Source organism: Capricornis sumatraensis, chromosome 18 (genome assembly GCF_032405125.1).
Source record: "Capricornis sumatraensis isolate serow.1 chromosome 18, serow.2, whole genome shotgun sequence".
Lineage (NCBI taxonomy): Eukaryota > Metazoa > Chordata > Mammalia > Artiodactyla > Bovidae > Capricornis > Capricornis sumatraensis.
In genome coordinates this window covers 43,466,395-43,489,029 of record NC_091086.1, presented here as the reverse complement: position 1 = coordinate 43,489,029, position 22,635 = coordinate 43,466,395, and the positions used below count along the sequence as shown (strand labels likewise).

At 36.8% G+C, this 22,635-nt stretch overlaps 1 protein-coding gene across 2 annotated transcripts in view; it reads left to right on the top strand.

Annotated features, from left to right (window-relative positions):
* Positions 1-22,635, top strand: part of WDR70 (WD repeat domain 70) — a 267,755-nt gene that overhangs the window by 146,613 nt on the left and 98,507 nt on the right. For both annotated transcript variants that reach the window (XM_068990587.1, XM_068990588.1), the window contains one exon: positions 17,155-17,329. In XM_068990587.1, the coding sequence (XP_068846688.1) occupies positions 17,155-17,329 (175 nt within the window). The remainder of the gene's footprint in view (positions 1-17,154; positions 17,330-22,635) is intronic.

Below are 22,635 nucleotides of genomic sequence, written 5' to 3'. Positions count from 1 at the left end.
GATGACACAACTTGACATACCTCATATCTAAACTAAGAGTGATAAAGGTACCTGTTTCAGTATTTGAATTTAAAATGCAGTAACAAATGAAAAACCCTTAGCCTAGTGGTAGTATAATGCAGACCTGAGAAGTGTTTAGCTTTTATTAATAATACTTAGTGGTAGTGCTACAGACAGTGAGCATCTTTATGTTTTTGAGAGGGTGGGCGCTGAACCACAGTATCTTGCACGATCCCTGATTTTCTGACCCGGGATCGAACCCTGGCCCACGTCAGTGAAAGTGCCAAGTCCTAACCACTGGACTGCCAGGGAGTTTTCATGAACATCTCTTTATGTCACTGAAAAGTCCTTAGGTCTGGAGAGTGTTTGGAGAGTTTCCTGAGTTTCAACCCGTTTTTGTCCTGGGCTGTCCTTGTGTATAGTACTTCTTTAGCAAGGCTCCACAGTGTCTTTTCTCCAAGGACTGATTTCTGATGGTAAATGCTACTTGGATGGCTCCTCTGCTCTTGATTTTAGTAGTTCATAGCCTCTATGCAGCGCTAAAAGCTGTGTGTGCTGAGTTTTAAAACTTCTTGCTTCACCTTGGTTTTTTCCCCATTTGAACTCAGTGCATCAACTGGCTGCTGATTCTTCTCCAGGCTGTTCCTTCTCCCTTACACACAGAAAATTTATTTTCCTAAAGATATTTTTAAAGCATGTCTAACAGAACTTATTCAGGAGGGAAATGCCTGGCTTATGAACAAATGTATTATGAATGTGGGAGGATGGGAAAGTGTGAGGGATGGGGGACAGAGAGAGGCAGTGATAATAATTGGAATCTCTTATCCTTGTATCCTTTTGAAAGTGTTTTCTCATTGATTTCTTTCCTTATTGAAAGAGAAAAGTTGGTGTTTATTTTGTTAATAGGAACTATGTTTCTGTAACACAGTATACTTTATAGACTTTTAGAGTCACTGCTTATTCTTAAAAGATGCAAAATACAAATAATATTCAACTTTATTTGGCACTGGTCTATCTACGATGTGGGAGACCTGGGTTCGATCCCTGGGTTGGGAAGATCCCTTGGAGAAGGAAATGGCAGTCCACTCCAGTACTATTGCCTGGAAAATCCCATGGACAGAGGAGCCTGGTAGGCTACAGTCCATGGGGGTCGCAAAGGGTCGGACACGACTGAGCGACTTCACGTTCACGTTATAGGTATGGAAAATTTTCAGTATTCTTTGTCAAGAAAAATTACTTGAACCATCAAGATTTATGGCATATTAATCCAAAGTTAATATGAGACCTTACCTGTCTTCAGTGGATCCATATAGACAACACTATAAAACATGAATGAGCAGTACGTATAGTAGTTGATTTTTTCAGTTATCTGAATATTGACATTATTACTTAATCCTTTTGTGCCTTAGTTGTCCTCTGCAAAACAGGTAATAATAGTACCTTCTTCATATCATAGGGTTGTGAGTATTAAGTGATAAAGTATTTAGCACAGTGCTTGCTTTGTAATGAGCACATAAATGTTATCTATTATGATTATTAGTCCAATTCTTAGGTTTTATGCAGGTTATTAATTCAGTATTCGAGTTCACTATCAAACACGTTTTGGCATTCCTGATATCTGAAAATAATTCTCCAAGTAGTGGAGTTCTGTTGTAGATTAATTTGTTAGAGATATTGGAAAGATTCACCCTTTTTAGTGCAAACTTCTAAAGTAACATTGACTTCACTACTAAACTCTACAACTTGATTAAGCAGTGTTTAACTTTTCAGTCGGGAAAAACCATCCATTCAGTTTCAAAAGAAGAATATCTCATTTTCAAATTTGCACTGAATCACTCTTTGGCGCATAAATTGTTATCTTTAGAATCTGTTTTGCAGATGTGGAGGCTGCTGCTTTAAAATGTAGTTGGTTGAGTGAAAATTTCATATATGTATTGTATTTCAGAAGCATTAAAAAAATAAAGTATAATGGCTGTAATCATGAAGAATAATAGTTCCTTACTGCAGTGGCTGGTTGGAAAGCCTGCCTGCACCTGCTCATATTCAGGGAGAAGTTGGTCTAGAAACTGTTGAGCCCTGGCAGCATCAGAGTAGGTGGGTGGAGGCAGATTTTTGTAAGATTTGTCATACCCACTTTATCCTGTGCTGGCTGCAATATTCTCTTTCCTCTTCTTCCATATCTCCTCATTCTCCACCCGCACCCACTGTGCCTTGTATTGTTTTTATTGGGAGGTAGTAATTCTTGACATAAACAATCATTTGTAATTATAGGCACCTACATATTTCTCTACATTTTAAGGCCAAATCCACATATGAGTTCTTATTTTGATGCATGAGAGTAATTATTAGTGACTAACACTGAGTGACTTGTATTATGCTTCAAGTGGATTTATTGTGAATTTCCCCTGATCAAGTACGTAGAAATACATAGGTGGGAGGATGAGAGAATTTGTCTGTCTGTTCCCTCTCCAAGAGTTGATTTTCTTCAGTGACCTCTTTGTGTTCATTTCCAGTTGGTCAGAAACACATACTGTTAGAAGCACTGGATCCTTATTTAATATTTAAATTTCATTTTCTTCTCAAATTCTCCATTTATGTTGATAACAGCCATCATTTCCCTTTGTTCTGGACCTTTGTCACGGACACTGTCTTCATTCCTTGGCTCCACACTCTGCAGCCATGGTTCAGCCCTGTGGTTGGAGGACCAGTTCATGCAGACTTTGGGGTATGCTGCTTGTCTAGGAGAGGAGGTCAGGCTTCCCTTCATGATCCCCAAACCCTATTGAATTTCTGTTTCCCAAAGTTTACAGAATGCTCTTTGTTGTTATCGTTCAGTTGCTAAGTCGTACCCAACTCTTTGCAGTCCCATGGGCTACAGCCTGCCCGGCTCCTCTGTCTTCCGCTCTCTCTCAGAGTTTGCTCAGATTCGTGTCCGTTGAGTCAGTGATGTTGTCTAACCTCCTCATCCTCTGCTGCCCCCTTCTCCTTTTCAGTCTTTTCCAGCATCAGGGACTTTTCCAGTGAGTCAACTCTTTGCATCAGGTGGCCAAACTATTGAAACTTCAGCATCAATCCTTCCAGTGAATATTCAGAGTTGATTTCCTTTAGGATTGACTGATTTGATCTCCTTGCAGTCCACGGGACTGTCAAGAATCTCCTCTAGCACCACAGTTCGAAAGCATTAGTATTTCAGTCTGCCTTCTTTGTGGTCCAACTCTCATATCCATACATGACTAGTTTAACGAGTTTGCAGGGTCTTTCCTAATCCAGTCCTAGCTTGTTTCCGTCCTCATCTAGACATGTGTACACCGCCCCCCCACACACACACACAGTTCACACATACTGTGACTATATCAGACTATATTAACTATTCCTCTCAAGGTCTTTTCCCATGGTATTCCTTCTGCCATAAATTCCCTCATATGAAATTTGCCCCATAATGCCTTCTTCCCATTTAGGAGTCAAATCAAATGTTATATCCTCTCCTCTGCCTGTCTTCCTCAGTTTTTCATCCTAAGCAAGTTCAGTTGCTCAGTTGTGTCCGATTCTTTGTGACCCCATGGACTACAGCACGCCAGGCTTCCCTGTCCATCACCAGCTCCCGGAGCTTGCTCAAACTCATGTCCATCGAGTTGGTGATGCCATCCAACCATCTCATCCTCTGTCAATCCCCTTCTCCTCCTGCCTTCAATCTTTCCCAGCATCAGGGTCTTTTCCAGTGAATCAGTTCTTCACATCAGGTGGCCAAATTATTGGAGTTTCAGCTTTAGCATCAGTCCTCCCAAAGAATATTCAGGACTGATTTCCTTTAGGATTGACTATTTTGATTTCCTTGCAGTCCAAGGGACTCTCAAGAGTCTTCTCCAGCACCACAGTTCAGAAGCATCAGTTGATGCTTTTGATACTTTTTCATCCAAGTCAAGTTTTATCAATTCCTATCTGTAGTTTTTATTTATAATTTGTAAATTTTATTATATTTTAATTGAAGCATAGTGTATTTATTTTATTTTATTAGTTTCAGGTGTTCAGTAAAGTGATTTGGTTATACTTATATTTACATGTGTGTATATTTTTCCAGATTATTTTCCACTATAGGTTATTACAAGATGTTGAATATAGTTCCATGTGCTACACAGTAAATCCTTATTACTTACTTATTTTATGTATAGGAGTTGTATCTGTTAACCCCATGCTTATAATTTATCCTTCCCTACCCCTAGATTCCTATCCAAATTTAAATAGCATTTTTGGGGGGAGCACTCTCTGCCTAATCACTTCCCACTCCTAATTCCAGAGCATTCTGACCTCTGCCCCATCAGTCTACTAAAATTTTTCTTGCAGGCCTCATGTATGACTTCTGTTAAATCCAGTGAAGGCCTTCTAGTCCTTATTTTCCTTAGGATCTTAATATCTCCAAGGAGTAGACATTCTTGATCATGCCTTCCTTTTAAACTTTCTCCTTTGTCTTTACCGACACTGTCCTCTCCTGCCTCTGGTACTTTTTTCCTGTCTCCTGTCACACTCCTTTCCCATTTTGCCGCCTATTTTGAAGTGTCTGTTGTGCAGGGGGTCTGCCGTCTACAGTTGCCACAGCTGTGTCTCTGTCTGCCTTCTAATGAGTCTTAATTGTATTCCTTTCACCTGCTAGGTTCCCCACCTGATTGCCACACAGTTGTCTCACCTTAACTTACCTCCTTCACTGTTACTGCCTTTTGTCTTATATTGCCACTTCCACAACTCTGTCTCACTGAATGAACGGCTCCACCTCCTTTCCCCTCCTCAAAGTTATTTTTCTTTTACACCCTCCTGCTTCATTGCCATAGCCCAGGCTTTGATCATCTCTCACCTGGCTTATGCAACCTACAGACTTGGCCTCTCCAAGCAGTCTTTCCCACTACCACCCAAGTGGGTTTCTAAAACACAGGACTGATTATATAACTTAAGTCATTCCTCTATTTAGTGGCTCCATGGTCTCCATAAGTGTAAAGCCTATAATCCCAGTACAGCTTATAGGATCCCCTTTATAGTCTAATAATTGCCAATGATTACTGACAATCTCATCTTCTACATATGGCCAGAGCAGACTATCAATACTTGTTCCTAGAATAAGCTATGCTTTTGCAAGTCAGTTTATCTTTGCATATTCTGTATCAGTTTCCAGGATTCACCCCTCTCCCGGCAACTGTGAATTTCACTTGCAGTATTTCAACTCTTCTTCAAAAAGCACACCTCTGAGGAATCCTTTCTAGATCTTTTCCAATGAGCTACCTGTTTCCCTTCTCTGGATGTTGCCTTATAGTGTGATGATGTCTTTCCCCCAGTTTTTCTCCTCCAGTAGATTATATGTGCTTGGAGAACAGGCACCTTAGTATTCCCAGGTATCTAGCCTATGTTGAACTATTGACAAAAGTTAATTGAAGCAAGTTATGTTGAAGAACATTTCAAGAGAATTCAAGTTAAATAGTGAAAGTTAACAATGAATGTACTATTTCTAAATTCAAAAAAGAGAACTCAAACATAGAATAGTACTGAAATATAATGACAATATCTATTGTAAATATGTGCATATTTTATTATATAAATATATATTACTTAGATATATCTGCCATAGGATTTTAATTTTATTGAAAGACTGTGATAAGTACAAAATGATGCTAGATATTAAGAGAATAAAAGGAGTTGAAATGAGTATCTATTTAGAAGATTTTAATTTGGCATATTAGAAGGTGTAGGAAAATCTCTGTATATTCTTTTGAAATAACCTGTGAAACATTTTTGTCATAACTCTGAGCAGAACAGTTCTCAGCATCTACCTGTGGGTGTTTTCTTAAAACACTGCACTACTTTTCTCATGAGTTTCTTGATAGGTTAAAATAAAAGGACTTAGAAAAAAGGAACCTACTGCCTTAACATGTTTGGGTATACATCTGAATATACAGTTTTCTTTTCCTCTTTCCCTTCCCTTTTTCTCCTTCTCTATTGTTATATTTAGTATTACATATTGAGAAAAAGATGGACTTCCCTGGTGGCTCAGACGGTAAAGCATCTGCCTATATCGTGGGAAACCCGGGTTCGATCCTTGGGTCGGGAAGATCTCCTGGAGAAGGAAATGGCAAGCCACTCCAGTATTCTTGCCTGGAAAATCCCATGGATGGAGGAGCCTGGTAGGCTATAGTCCATGGGGTTGCAAAGAGTTGGACATGACTGAGCGACTTCTCTTCACTTCACATTGAGAAATAGATATGAACTTCTCAATATATATTATATATAAAATATTGATATATATTGTATATCTGTATTTTCTTTTATTTATTTAACTGAAGGATAATTGCTTTACAGAATTTTGTTGTTTTCTGTCAAACCTCAACATGAATCAGCCATAAGTATACATATATCCCCTCCCTCCCATCTCCCTCTCTATTCCACCCCTCTAGGTTGATCCAGAGCCCCTGTTAGAGTTTCCTGAGACATATTGTATATCTGTAGTTTCTATTGGTACACAAACTTCTGAGCAGCTGAACATTTGATATTTGATATTTATATGGTTTTAATTTAACATCAGTGGGAAGCTCTTGAGTACTACTTCACTACAGTGATCTGGCAGTGCACTTGAACTAGATACAAGTCTGTGTAATTCAGGATCCTTTGCTTCTTAACCTACATATTAGACCCTGATCTCTCTTGTTTGATTTAATGAAAGATTTTAAAAGTGCTTTGTAAAGAGCTTCTGAGTTCTTATTTGATGTATAATAATATGGCCTAATTTTTGGCTAATAAGTATTTTGGTACATATATATATTAATTTATTTTTTATTGAAGGATAATTGCTTTACAGTTTGGCATGTATTTTAAAAGAATCTCTTCCAATTTCATTTGATTGACTTCCTCATCTGAGATTTATGAAAGTGGTTCTCAGAAATGTTTGATTGTTGGTGGTGGTTCTAGGAATTTAATGAGACGTTAAGCACCTGAAACTGGAAGAGGATGGGGCCATTAAATGATTTTTAGTGTGTTTGAGGGTTGGGTAACCACCACAACATTCTAATCTATATTTCCTTCACCCTTAAAAGAATCCTTGCCTAGTCATTCACCATTCATACCTCTAGCTCTGTGTTTGCTCGTGCTCAGTCGTGTTGGCTCTCTGCGACCCCATGGACTATAGCCCACCAAGCTCCTCTGTCCCTGGGATTCTCCAGGCAAGAAAACTGGTGTGGGTCGTTACTTCCTCCTCTAGGGGATCTTCCCAGTCCAGGGATCAAACCTGCATCTCTTGTGTCTCCTGCATTGGCAGACAGATTCTTTACCACTAGTGCCACTTGGGAAGCCCAGTTATTGTTAATGGAAACCTCAAGAAAGTCATGTACTATAGCTTATATCACTCCTTTTTATTTTTTTATTGCCAGAAAAGTAATTTTCCATTGTATGACAGTTTTACATTTTATCCATTCATTAGTTGATGGACATTAGGGTTGTTTCCATTTTGGGGCTGTTAAAAATAATGCTTCTGTGAAGATTTGTGTGAAAGTTTTTGGATAGGATATGTTTTCAGTTCTGTTGGGTGGATACCCAGGAGTGGAATTGCCGAGTTAGGTGGTAAATCTGTTTACTATTTTACAATATGGCAAACTGTTTTTCAAACTGACTCTACCCATTTTACATTCCTACCAGTAAATATGAAGGTTCCAGTTTCTTTGCTTCATCACCAACACTTATTATTATGTCTTTTAATTATCGAATAAAAAGTGGTATCTTGTGATTTTGATTTGCGTTTTCCTAATAACAAATGATGTCAGGCTTCTTTTTATGTGCTTATTGGGCATTTGTATATATTCTTTAGTGAAATATGTACTCACATCTTTTACCCATTTAAAAAAACGATCACTCATCTTTTTTTTTTTGGTAGGCTACATTTTATCAGTTACAATGAATTGTCATCTAAACATACATGAGAGTCATTCATTTTTTTTGTTGTTGTATTGTAAAAATTCGTTAAGTATTCTTAACACCAGTCTTTTATCAGATATATGATCTACAGATAATTTCTCCAAGTTTATGTCTTGCCTTACATTTTGTTCATAGTAGCTTTTGAAGCTTGTAAATTTTTAATTTTGATGATGTTAATTTACCTTTTTATTTCCTTTTATCATTCATGCTTTTAGTAGTGTATCTAGGAAACCATACCCTAATCTAAAGTCATGTTTTTTATAGTTTTACATTTATGTCTGTGATCCATTTTGAGTTAGTTTTTGTATGATGTGACATGAAGATCCTCGGTTATCTTTTTTACATATGGGTATTTAGCTATTTCAGCATCAGTTTTTGAAAAGACCATTCTTTTTCCATGAAATTATTTAGGCATATGTGTTGAAAATCAATTGGTCATAAATGTAAGGGTGTAAGTGGTTATTTATTACTGTATTTGTTCCTTATTCTAAGTCTAGATTTCATAAGTCCTAATTTTAATAATTATAAGCATAGAACATTAACACAAATACATTTCTTCTAAATGCAGCTGTATTTTTATTGCAATTACTTTGTGTGCATAATGTGACTTATGTGTAGTTTATAAAGATTATCATGGGTTTATATAGAAGTTAAAACATTTTCCCCATTTCTGTGGGATAATACCTTAAAAAAAAGTAGGCTTTTCTTGTTGGATTTGTTTTGCCAAGAGAGCCCGCAAGTTTCAGACTCTTACATCACTCAAGTAGTTGCTTGTGTAGTCTTTTGAGAAAAATTAAACCAAGATATCCTAAGTGATTTCCATGCAAAATTAATGCTTCCCTTGATTTCTGCCAAATGCTGCGATGCATTTATGCAGCAGATGCCAGAAAATTTAGAACTTGTATTTGGAAAGAATTCAAAATTTTAAGATAGAAAGCATTTGTGCCTGGGGCAGTGTAATGACCCTACCTGTGTCTTTTTCTTGTCTTCTGGGTGTTTTCATTTTGTGTCCAGAAAGGCCCATGCAGATCCTTCTTCTATTTTTAAATCTATTTTTATGAAGCACAGTTTTAATTTTACAAGACCAGATCTCACTCCAAGTTTCAAAATATGTGTTCTTCAGCATAAAATGTTTTGACAGATACCTAATGGCCTAGCACTTTAGCATCCATTTTTTCAGGCATAGATTCAGAGAATCAGAGCCATAAAACCACACTGTAATTAGTCACCATCAGATGCTATGTAAATTTATTTTTCATATATCTATATGCTAGGTTAGCTGCTTTTTTGTTCTGTTATTTTGATGACTAGCTCAAACTGTTAATATACCACTGAAATAAATGGAACATACTTAGTTGTTGGGTTTATTAGCTTTAAGGCTTTATTTATGGTCTAAGAGGAAGAGCAGAAACAAACCAGTATTTATTGAGTGCCTACTGTATTCCAAATACTGTCCCAGATAACATTTACATCCCTAATCTCATTTAATCCTCGCAACCCCTCATTGTTGGTATTATTATCCTAGTTTTAGAGATGAACTTTAAACAAGCCAGATAATGATAATGATACTTTGTAGTATTTGTGTGGGGTCTTTCATATCGTAGTTCTAAATGATCATCCGACTTTTGGACATGTTCAGTTATTAAAAAAAGAGAAACTATCATAATTTATCCCCAGTGTTGAAGAGTTTAGGGTAGAAAGAAAAGGCACATCAGATATTTCTCAACTTGTTGTACATATTAACTGTGGTAAACATACTGAACAGAGATAGGTAAACAATACAGAATACATTCATGTGGGGGTGAAGGTATTATAATGCTCAGATAAAAATGGTATTGGAATAATTAGATATCCATATGTTAAAAAAGAGCCTTGACATCATCCCACATGTAAAAATAATACAAATAGATCATAGACTAATTGTAAAACTTAAAACTGTAAAATTTCTAGGAGAAAACAGAATTTCTATGACCTTGGGTTAGGCAAAGATTTTTTAGATGTAATATTTAAAAATTGCTAAATAGGAGTTCATCAGAATTTAAAACACTTATATTTGAAAGACTTTTAAAATGAAAAAAGCAAGCTGCAGACTTGAAAAATATTTGCCAAACATATGCCTGATAAAGAACTTACATCCAGAATATCTAAAGAACTCTCAAAAAATAAAGTATTAGAAAATAAACAACTAAATAAGAGACACTTCACTGAAGAAGAGACATGGAAGGTAAATAGTACATGGAAAGATCTTCAGTATCATTAGTCTTTTAGGAAATGTAAATTAAAATCACAGTACCAATGGATACCTGTTAGAATGGCTTTAAAGAAAGCTGATACTACAATTGCTGTCAAGAATATGAAGTGATTGGAACTCTTATACATTGCTGATAGGAATGCAGAATGGAACAACCACTTCAAAAAACAGTTTTGCAATTTCTTGTAATGTTAAGCATACATTTCCCATATGACCATCAATTTCATTTTTAATTATTTAACCAAGAGAAGTAACGACTTATTTTTACCAAAACAAAAAAAAGCCAGAAATCCACAAAGCAATATTTGTAGTGCTTTATTTATAATCACCTCAAACTGGAAACAACCTGCTATCCTGAATTTGGCAAATGGATAAACAAAATGTGGTATATCCATATGAAAGTGAAGTCACCCAGTCATGTCCGACTCTTTGCGACCCCATGGACTGTAGCCTACCAGGCTCCTCTGTCCATGGGATTTTCCAGGCAATAGTACTGGAGTGGATTGCCATTTCCTTCTCCAGGGGATCTTCCTGACCCAGGGATCGAACCTGGGAAGCCACCAGGGAAGTATAGTGGAATGTTATTCAGCAACAAAAAAGGAATGGACTACTGATATATACAGCTTCCCTGGTGGCTCAGTGGTAAAGTATCTGCCTACCAATGCAGGAGACATGGGTTCAATACCTGGGTGAGGAAGATCCCTCGAAGAAGTAAATGGCAACCCACTCCACTATTCTTGCCCAGAGAATCCCTCAGGCAGAGGAGTCTGGCTGGCTACAATCCATGGGGTCACAAAAGAGTTGGATACAACTTAGTGACTAAACAACAACAGCAACAACAGCTGATATATACAACAACAACTTAGATACAACAACTTAGATTCTAAGTTAAAGAAGCAAGGCTCAAAAGGCTTCGTACAGTATGCATGTGTGCTAAGTGCATTCAGTTGTGTCCAGCTCTTTGAGACCCCATGCACTGTAGCCTGCCAGGCTCCTCTGTCCATGGGATTCTCTGGGCAAGAATACTGGACTGGGTTCCCATTTGCCGTCTTCCAGGGGATCTTCCTGACTGAAGGATCAAACCCGTGTCTCTTAAGTCTCCTGCATTGACAGGCAGGTTCTTTACCACTATAGTATTGGAAAAGCTTAACTGTTGGGAAACAAAACCAGTTAATAGTTTCCAGTTGTTGAAGCTGGGGTTGTGAAACATTTTCCATAAAGAGGCAACACGAGATGAGCTTTTGGAGTGGTGGAACTATTCATTTGTCAAAAGTCACAGTACTGCACATTTAAAAAGAAGAATTTCATTGTAAGTATGTTAGGCCCCAATAAACTTTACCTATCTTATAGCCTATCTATCTATCTACCCATCAGAAGTCTAGACAGCCACTACAGTGTTGATGTGGTGTCTCTAATGTCATCAAGGACCAGGGCCTTCTGTTTGTTGCTTTAAGATGCTGCTTGAGTCCGGAATCATATCCTCTCTGGCAGAGGAAGGAGTAAACAAGAGGTAAAGAAGGGTCTCTAACCTTCCTTTAGAGACTTTTTCAGACTTCTTTAATACCCTTCCATTTACACCATGTTGGTCAAAGTATAATTGCCATATTTCATCACATGTATCTGCAAGAGTCTGGAAATTGCAGACTTGAAGAAGAAAAGAGAATGGTTGTTGGATTATATATCTAACAGTATCTGTCACACTGCTGATAGCTTCTAGCTGTTGCAGTGTTTTGTAACACTAAAGTTAAGTATCCTGGATCTTCCTCTGGGTTGCTTTATATCCTGAAGTTGCAGAGTGCCTTTCTGTTGTTCCTGTGTACTGTTCCCAAACTCTTATTTGAGCTTACATTTTGCTAATTGGTAGTTCCTAAAATTTAGTGGATGCAGTCTTATTTTAGGCACTGGGTTCAACAGCTCTGAAAACTAGGGTTTGGTAATGAATGCTAAATAGTTAATTAAGTTCCCAAGAAAATCTTAGGGAAAAGACATGCATAGGTTATTTAAAAAAAAAAAAAAACCTTTATTTGGAATAAATCATAAATATTTGACAGCAAATGCTGGCTACTTGAAACCTATACATTTAAATGTCAATTACATTTCATTGTATATTGGTTATACCTCGATTAAAATTGATGCCTGAAATGCTTAGATAGGCAGTGAATTTCTTACATTAATTATTGAGGACCTGGTATATATTATATTCCTGTTGTGTTCAAGATATTTGATAGAACCTAGACATTTGTTTGGAGAAGGCAACGGCACCCCACTCCAGTGCTCTTGCCTGGAAAATCCCATGGAAAGAAGAGCCTGGCAGGCTGCCGTCTATGGGGTCGCACAGAGTTGGACATGACTGAAGCAGTCATGTAGCAGTAGCAGCAATTTGTTTGGAGAAGGAAATGGCAACCCACTCCAGTATTCTTTCCTGGGAAATCCCATGGACAGAGGAAACTGGTAGGCTACAGTCCATGGGGTCAAAAAGAATTTGGCAGGACTTAGCAAGTAAGCAACAAAGAAAGGCATAAAAAGATTTAAAACAAACAAACAAAAAACAGAGCCTTTACTCTAAAGGAGCTCTTCTTGGAGAAGAAATAGATGTCAATATGTGTAGTTGCAACTTATGTGATTGGTGTTATAATGTGGGAATTAGAATTAGAAGGCAGTGTGTGAATCTGGGTAGAATTAGTTTACATCTTTTTCAAAATTGGTGGGTATGTTCCAAGTTGTTTATATTTCCATGCAAGTTTTAGAGTCAGCTTACACAGTTTCTAATTCTAAGGAGACTCTGCTGGAATTTTAATTGAGATTGTATTGAATTTAAAAATTAATTTGGGCACAAATGAAATCTGAACAGTGTTGACTCCATCAATACAGTGTGTCTTCTCATTTGTGTTGATGATCTTGTTTCTTTCAGAAATGTTTTATGGTTTTTAGTGTACAGATACTACACATTCTTGACAGATTCCATATCTATTCTTGCTGTTATAAATATTATGTCATAATTTCAATATCCAGTTGTTTGTTGCTGTTGCTGCTGCTGCTAAGTTGCTTCAGTTGTGTCTGACTCTGTGTGACCCCATAGACAGAAGCCCACCAGGCTCCCCCGTTGTTTGTTGCTAATCAATAGAAATAAAATTGATTTATGATTATTTATCTTGTATCCTGTGACATTGTTAAACTCACTTATTAGTTCTAGTAGCATTTTTGTAGATTCTTCAGATTAACTATATAGATGATCATGTGGTTTCTTAATAAAGACAGTTTTATTTCTTATTTCCAGTCTGTAAGCCTTTAATTTCTTTTATCTACCTTATTGCCCTGGGAGGCAACTCTAGGACAAAAAAATGGTGAGGCTTTGAGATCACTGCTTTGTTCACCAGCATGAGGAAAGCATTCAGCCTTTCCCCGTTAAATATATTACCAATGAAAGTGAAAGTAAAAGTGTTAGTTGCACAGTCCTGTCTGTCTCTTTGCAGCCCCATGGACTGGAGCCCACCAGGCTCCTCTGTCCATGGAATTCTCCAGGCAAGAATACTGGAGTGGGTAGCTATTCCCTTCTCTAGGGGATCTTCCTAACCCAGGGATCAAACCCGAGTCTCCTGCATTGCAGGCAGATTCTTTACCACCTGAGCTACCAGCGAAGCATATTACCTATTAGTTTTTCATAAATGTCTTCTCTCAAGTTGAGCAAGTTCCATTCTATTTCTAGATTACTGAGAGGTTTTTTCCCTTTTGTTTTATCACTAGTGGATGTTGAATTTTTATGGCAAAACCACTACAGTATTGTAAAGTAATTAGCCTCCAATTAAATAAATTAAAAAAAACAATAAAAATAAATAAAAATAAAAAGGAAAAAAGCAGCTTATTTTACGTCCGTTGAGATGCTCTGATATCTTTTCTTAGTCTTTTGATATGTGTATTATATGGTTTAATTTTCAGTCTTTTCCATCTTCCTTTTCATTCTTGGGTTAAATAACAGTTAATCATGACATGGTATCAGTTTTGTACACTGCTATTTTGTTAAGGATTTTTGTGTCTTTGTTCACTGGGGATCTATAGTTTTCTTGCAGTGACTTTGGTTTTGGCATCAGGGCCATATAGAGTGAGTTGAGAAGTATTCCCTTTTCTGTTTTCTGGAAGAGTTTGGCTTCCTTCTTCCCTCCCTCCCTCCCTCCCTTCCTTCCTCTTTGGCTCAATATCAGATTTTTTTTTTTCAGTTTTGAGATATAATTGATATGAAACACTGTGTAAGTCTGAGGAGTACAGTGTGATGATTTGATTTACATGCGTCATGAAATGATTACTACAGTAAGTTTAGTGAATATTCATTATCTCATGTAGATGCAAAATTAAAGAAATAGAAGATACTTTTCTTCCTTATGACTCTCTTAACAACCACAGTTTTAATTGTGTATATCATCTTGTACACTGCCTCCCTAGAACTTAGTTTATCTCATAACTGAAAGTTTGTACCTTTTGACTGCCTTCATCCACTTTCTCCACCCGCTCCTCCCCACTCTTTGCCACCTCTGGTAACCATAAATCTGTTCTAGCTCTATTAGTTTGCTAATTTTTTAAGTATAATTTGCTACAACATTATGTTAGTTCCTGTTACACAATGTATGATTTAATATTTCTATATATTTCAAAATGATCATCAGGATAAGTCTGGTTAACATCTGTCACCATACAATGATATTGTCTAATTATTGACTGCATTACCTAGACTGCACGTTTCATACTCGTGATTCATTTATTTTGCAACTGGAAGTATGTATCTTTGAAAATTTTTTTAGATTTTTTTATTGAAGTATAGTTGATCTACAGTGTTAATTTCTGCTGTACAGCAACATGCTTCAGTTTTACACATATATACATACTTACTCTTTTCCATTATAGTTTATCATAGGTTGTTGAATATAGTTCCCCATGCTATACAGTAGGACCTTGTTGTTTATCTGTTCTCTATATAATAGTTTGCATCTGCTCATCCATCACCCCCCCACTCCCAGAGCCTCTTGACAACCACAAGTCTGTTGACTGTCTGTGAGTCTGTTTCTGATTTGTAGGTAAGTTCATTTGTGTCATATTTTAGATTGCACATAAAAAGATAGCATGTGGTATATTTCTTTCTCTTTCTGACTTAGGAAGTTTGTATCTTAATCTCCCTCACCTATTTGTCTCCTGCCCCCACTGCCTCCCCTCTGGCAAACACCCATTTCTTCTCTCTGTTATGACTCTGTTTCTGTTTTGTTGCGTTTGTTCATTTGTTTTGTTTTTTAAGTTCCACATGTAAGTGAAATCATACAGTGTTTGTCTTTCTCTGTCTTAACTTATTTCACTTAGTATAATGTCCTCTAGGTCCATTCATGCTGTTGCAAATGGCAAGATTTCATTTTTTTTTTTCATGGCTGAGTAATGTTCCCGTTGTATGTATGTGTGTGTGTGTGTGTAATGTTCCACTGTATGTATGTATGTATATGTGTGTATACACATATCCTCTTCATCCATTCATCTGTTGATGGGCACTTGGGTTGTTTCCATATCTTGTCAGTTGTAGATAATGCTGCAGTGGACATTGTTGTTGTTCAGTCACGCAGTTGTGTCCAATTCTTTGTGACCCAATAGACTGCAGCACACGAGGCCTCCCTGTCCCTAACCGTCTCCCGAAGTTTGCCCAAGTTCATGTCCATTGTATCGGTGATGCCATGAAGCTCTGTTATTAGGGAGATATGCATTTAGGATTCTTATATCTTCTTAATATTTCATATTCTTATATCTTCCTAATATTTTATTTCTTCTTGATCTTTTGACTCTTTCTCATAATGAAAATTTCCTCTTTGTCTCTAGTTTTATTCATTATTTTCAAGTTCACTTTGACATTAATATACTCATTCTAGCTTTCTTTTGATTATGTTATGGCACATCTTTTTTCCATCCTTTTACTGTTAAATGATTAATGCTGCTGCCGCTAAGTCACTTCAGTCAAGTCTGACTGCATGACCCCATAGATGGCAACCCACCAGGCTCCCCCGTCCCTGGGATTCTCTAGGCAGGAACACTGGAGTGGGTTGCCATGTCCTTCTCCAATGCATGAAAGTGAAAAGTGAAAGCAAAGTCGCTCAGTCGTGTCTGACTCTTTAGCAGCCCCATGGACTGCAGCCTACCAGGCTCCTCCATCCATGGGATTTTCCAGGCTAGAGTACTGGATTGGGTTGCCATTGCCTGCTCCAACGTGGTTAATAAGGCTTTATATTTAAAGATTTTTGTGTTCTTTATATATAAACACACATTTTTATATATTTTTATATATAAAAATATAGACTCTGCTGAATTTTGATTTTATCTAATCTAATCTGACAGTCTTTTCCTTTTAATTAGAGTTTTTATGCCATTTCCAATTAATGTGATGGAATTTCCAGTTATTGATGACGTTGGATTTAAACCTACCATGTTGTATTTGTTTTATATTTATATTTATCCCATTGTTCTTTTAAATTATCTTTTACTGTTTTGGCCATGGAAGTCCCACATCATTCTTTTTTACTGACCAGTTTTTTTCAGTATATTTCCGGGTGTGTGTTATATAACAGTATATGACCACATGTAATTTAGAAATTAACCTGTATATGTAGTGGGTATATAATGTTCAACAGTTCTGCTGATCAGAGTGTATAGTCAGTTGGTTGGAAACTACTGCTTTAGAGGGTCAGAACTAAGAACTCTGAAATTTGAAGTAGAATTCGCCACTTGCGATTTGATTTCATGACAGTACAATTTGGATGGTTGACTTTATTGCATTGGGAAACCTCATTTACATACTGTACATTTTATTTTAAAAAATGTGAAAAACATTAATTAGATTTATATGCTTAAAAGGTCAAGCAGTCTTTGTGAACTCTTGGATTTTAAAATCCTTTCTTTTTTATAAGTGAAAATCTTCCTTTTTTTCTTTTTTTAAGGACTGTGAGGACCTGGGAAGTTGAAAATCCAAAGAAGCAAAAAAGTGTGTTTAAACCGCGGACAATGCAGGGTAAAAAAGTAATTCCTACCACATGCACGTACAGTAGAGATGGAAACCTCATAGCAGCTGCTTGCCAGAATGGAAGCATACAGATCTGGGACCGAAATTTGACAGTAAGTCAAGGATATTTAAGTCCTCTTTTCTGAGAAGAAAGCCACCTTAGAAAGACAAACATCATGTTAAAATATTATGAAGGTCAATTTCCTGAGTTTAGCCCTAATTTAAACTTCAGTGTTAGTTGATAAAACACTGGGCCTCTGCAGTAAACAGCATTTTAGCAAACATTCCAACTCAGTATTTTCCAATGTGTATTAGATTTTGTTTTTGACATAAACTCAATCTTTTGGTATAAAATGTAAAAAATATAGTATAGTTTATTTTATGACATTTCAATATACTTGGATGTGAAAGTGAAGAATTTGACAGTGATGTAAAACAAGACTAAGCAGAGAACTAGAAATACCCTTTAAAAGAGGTGAGAAAACCATGAAATAACCAGGGTGATCCATAAGTTGTTGAGCAGTTACTTGTGTAGTAATTTAAATAATAGTTTGACATTCCATGACATTCCATTTGAATAACTTTCAGATTTTTTTTCAGTTTTAAGTCATTATTAGAATAAAATAAAATTTGGAATTTAAAGGGATCATAGAATTCTATAACCACAGAAAGAATGAATAAAACAATGAATAGTCTTTGGCTAATTCTGTGTGTTACCAATAAGCTTTGAAAAGGGCTTTGTTGCATGTATAGATGGTAAAACAAGAATTTTTAAGTGGAGTTATTCTAGATTACCAATGTTAAAATGAAAATCTATACTAATGTTACAGTAAAAGTTGATTATTTTATTTTAATAAAAGATGCTGGTAGAATTATTAATTCAATAAATATTTATTATCTGTACTATATTCAGGCATTATTCTGAAGACTGGAACTACTGTAGATGATTCAAAATTCCTGCCTTCATAGAGTTTACATTCTTTTTATTTTTAACAATTATAAAAATAATATTCTTTCAAATAAAATTGCCCATCAAACACTTTCATTTTGAAAGGGACCCCAGGAAACAGTTGTCTTTTCAGGCAGATGGAGTTAAAGTCAGTTTTTTGGGAATAGGTAAAAAGTAATGATAGAGAAAAAAGAATCCATGTTAATAATGCTGGAAACATCTTTGGCATTTTCTGTTTGTCAGATCTTTTTATTTCTGTTTTCGTCTCCACTATAAACCCCATAAAGCTTTATAACAGCTCAGAGATTTTAAAAATCCTTTGAATTGTAAACTGAGTTTTAACTAAGCAATAAATTTTTTAGTAACTGGCTTTCATCGTCTCTGAGTGCTGTTGATTTAACATAGAAAATTTAAAAGTTTTCTTGACTAGCTTTAATAGTGATGTGTTTAGTGTGTCTATGTATATATGCATACATCCACATATATGTGTGTATATACATATATACATGCTTTTCATGGGCTTCTCTGGTGGCTCAGACATTAAAGAATCTGCCTGCAGTGCGGGAGACCTGGGTTTGATCCTGGGGTTGGGAAGATCCCCTGGAAGAGGGCATGGCAACCCACTCCAGTATTCTTGCCTGGAGAATCTGCATGGACAGAGGAGCCTGGCGAGCTACAGTCCATGGGATCGCAAAGAGTCAGACACAACTGAGCGACTAAGCACAGTGCATGCCTTTTTTTTTTTAGAAACCATAGTTTCTAAGTTGAATATAGTTTTTAAAGGTTAGCCTTGCATATCTCTTAAAATAATTAGTATATCTCATGTTTCCTATTTTGTAGAAAAGAAAACCTTTAAGCCATTGTTCTAATCAGAATCTTTGATTCTGTTTAGTTAAAATTTAATAATACATTGAATATAGAGCTTATTTTGCCACATCATATTCATTACATTTCTTCATATTCTTAAATTTGCACCTGTATGTGTCACCTGAAGAAAAATCAAATTAAGAGGAAAAAAAACTTGTTAGGAAACCCAGTTCGTTTAAAAATAGATTTTAAAAATTCTTAACTATTACTTCAGCAATAATAAATCATGTAGAGGGAAACACTAAAGCTAAGGTAAGAAAAGCTAATAACAGTAATTTTTCCCACACAGTAGCCAAAGAATTACAAGGCAAATAATGCTTCATACATATGTTTTGTGACGAGTAAAGCTATCATAATTGCCGTATTTTATCATGGAATTCTCATTAGACCAACTTGAACTTCAGCAAATGAAATGAAATGTATCTCTTTTCTTGGAAGTAAAGCGTCTGTCAGTGATAAATTTCTGTGTTCCCAAGGCCTACCTTTATTCTAGAAATTTGCTGGCTGGTAGTATAGCCACTAGCTACATTTGACTATTTCAATTTAAAAATAATTAAAATAAGATGAAGTTAAAATTTCAGTTCCTCAGCCATACTAGCCACTTATTGGACAGCACAGATAGAGAACATTCTCATCATTGCAAAAAGTTCTGTTGGACATTGTTGCTCAAGAGGAGTGTTTGTTTGCCCAGCATTGCTCTCAAATCATTTGATGTTGAGTTGTTTTTAAATTGAGAGGAAGGCCACTTCAGAGGAGCCTCTCCTGGTCTGTACTGCCTCCCCAATTCCTCACTCTCCTTACCAGCTTGCATGTGAGCAGCAGCAAGGAGGCCAGTGTTTGGCTGGCAGGAAGTGAGGGAGGTGCAGAGTATGGGGAGATGGTGTTGGAGAGGTAACAGCATGCCACCAGACTCAGGACTCCTGCATGTGCTGAACCTCCAGCCTCCACATTCTTCTCTTAGGTATTGACATGACTTTCACCCTTCACCTCTTTCAGCACTTTGCTCAAATGTTGTCTTTTCAGCAAGGCCTTCCCTGACTCCACGCGATATACAGTCGCAGCCTTCACCCCACCAGTGGCACTCCCTCCCCCTCTTATTTTCTTCCATGGTGCTGATCATCACCTGATGTACTATACTATATGTTTTACTTATTGATTGACATTGTCAGTTTATTTCTAAGACGTCATTAAAAATAGTAGCGTAAAGAACTATCTATGTTATATGAAAACACAGTAAGTCAGAGATACGAGAGGGAGAATGGGAGCTATTGAGGTCCACAAATACATAATTTTTGTTGTATCTTTAATGATGTAGAAACATATAATCTGTATTAATATACATGGATTTTAAAACGATGTTTCATGTCTCTCTCAAGTATAATTTCTGGCGTTTAAAATATTCCAGCTTGGATAGTCTTATGAATACCCACTGATGACTTCTATTCACATAAAAAAACCTACTGAACTCTTGGGACATATTTTGCTGGAAGCAGTGGTAGTGCTCTGTAGTATCTATCAAGAATTGACAATATGCCAAATTCTTTACCAAAAGAACATGGTGTGCTTCCTTGTATTGCAGTCATTATTTGTAGACTAAGATTGTAGTAGGAAAATGAGGACCCATTATATTCATGGAGTTTTGCCTTCCCTAGAACAGGTGACAGGAGGGAATAATATTTGAAGTTTGATTTGGCAATAGAGTACTACCAGAAACTTGACCCACTCTCCATCTGACTACCTCCTACTGCTCCTTTGGCCTGCAACCCCAGTCCGGATTCTGGGGCTGTCCCTTTTAGAAACATGACCACACACTACAACCCCTTACCAGGAAAGCCTCAAGCCTGTGAGACACTGCAGAGACATTTCTCCAGCTTGGTGCTTGGTCAGTGCCCACACTCTCTCAGTCATGCTAGAAAAAGTTGGTTTGGTTCAGAGAAAGCTGGGGCAAGGACAAGTGATCACACCGGGAGATAAGCTTCTGAGCAAATAAGCCCCTGGTGAATAAGAGAACAGGTGTGAAGGAGAAAGAATACGAAAAATAAAGTCACCAGTAGTGGCTTGAGTCCAGTGTTCCACAAATCTCTAAATGTCTCCAATCACCTTCAGGGCTTCCCAGGTGGCTCAGTGGACAAAGACTATGCTGGCAGTGCAGGAGACGTGGGTTCGATCCCTGGGTCAGGAAGATCCCCTGGAGGGGTCATGGCAACACACTCCAGTATTCTTGCTGGGAAAATCCCTTGGACAGAGGAGCTGGCAAGCTGCGGTCTCGGTCACAAAGAGTTGGACACGACTGAAGTGACTGAGTGTGCAAACGTGCAGTCACCTTCCAGTGCCCAAGTTACGATTAGGCTGATTTTTGGCCTTCTACACCTTCCCTCTATTAATATGTTATGTATACATACACAGAGTAAAACATTTTGTTTTTATAATAGAGAACTTACAATTTCCTTTTTTTTTATTTGGTAAAGATTCTGCCTGCAATGTGGAAGACCTAGGTTCGATCCCTGGGTTGGGAAGATCCCCTGGAGAAGGGGATGGCTACCTACTCCAGTATTCTGGCCTGGAGAATTCCATGGACTACAGTCCATAGGGTCTCAAAGAGTTGGACACGATTGTGCGACTTTCACTTTCACTTTTAAAATTTGAGAGTATAACATGGACAACCTTGTAATAATAAATATGGTTCTAATTGGATTTTTCAAAATTTATTTATTAAAGGGAAGCATAATTTTACAAAAATGAAATATATACTTTTCAAAAAATTGTTATTACTATTATGATTAGTTGTATCTCTACTCTCATTAGCCTATTTCTACCCATTATGCTTGTCAGTTGGGCTTCCCTGGCTTATAAATTACCTGTGGTGTATCCTTCTGTAGTTTTCTCCATAGCTCTATTTCTGTTGGTTTGTCTAGCTAGATGTGGCTCTGTAAAAAATATAAAGTCATGTTAAAAATTCAAATATAGATTTTTGTCTTTTCATTAGGCCTAATAGTTGGAGTTTAGAAAATATGTATGGATAACTAAAAGTCTACTGTGTAGTTCTATAGCATATTTTGTAAATGACACCCGAGACATACAATTACTCTGCACATTACCTGGGACTTTCTATCCATCAGTCCTGAGTTTCCTAAGCTCTCTACACCCTCATTTTCCTTATTCATGAAATGAAGGCATGATCCCCATCTTGTCCAGTTATTTTGAGGATTGTATTAGGTATATACTTAAAGCATCCAGAACAGGGCTTACACATAGCAGATTTTAATAACTGTTTGTCTTATTCTTTCTTTTTTAGCTCCTAGGGGATTTGCAGTTTTTGTAGAATGGTGTAGTTAGATCTCAGGGTGCAATTTAACAATGTCTGAAAAGTGTCATGAATTTGAGCATAGCAGATGCTTTGGTGGTGAAAAGTATGGTTTAGGAAGATAAGAATATAGATCCCTGCTAGAACCAGTCATTCAATGCATGGAAATAAAATCACCATCAATAAACAAAAACTTTATGTATCCATTGATTAGTGTGCTTTGGTAGTTATGAATTATAATTATTTTTAAAATAAACATTTAAGAGAAAGCATATGACTTACAACTTATTTCATAGTGT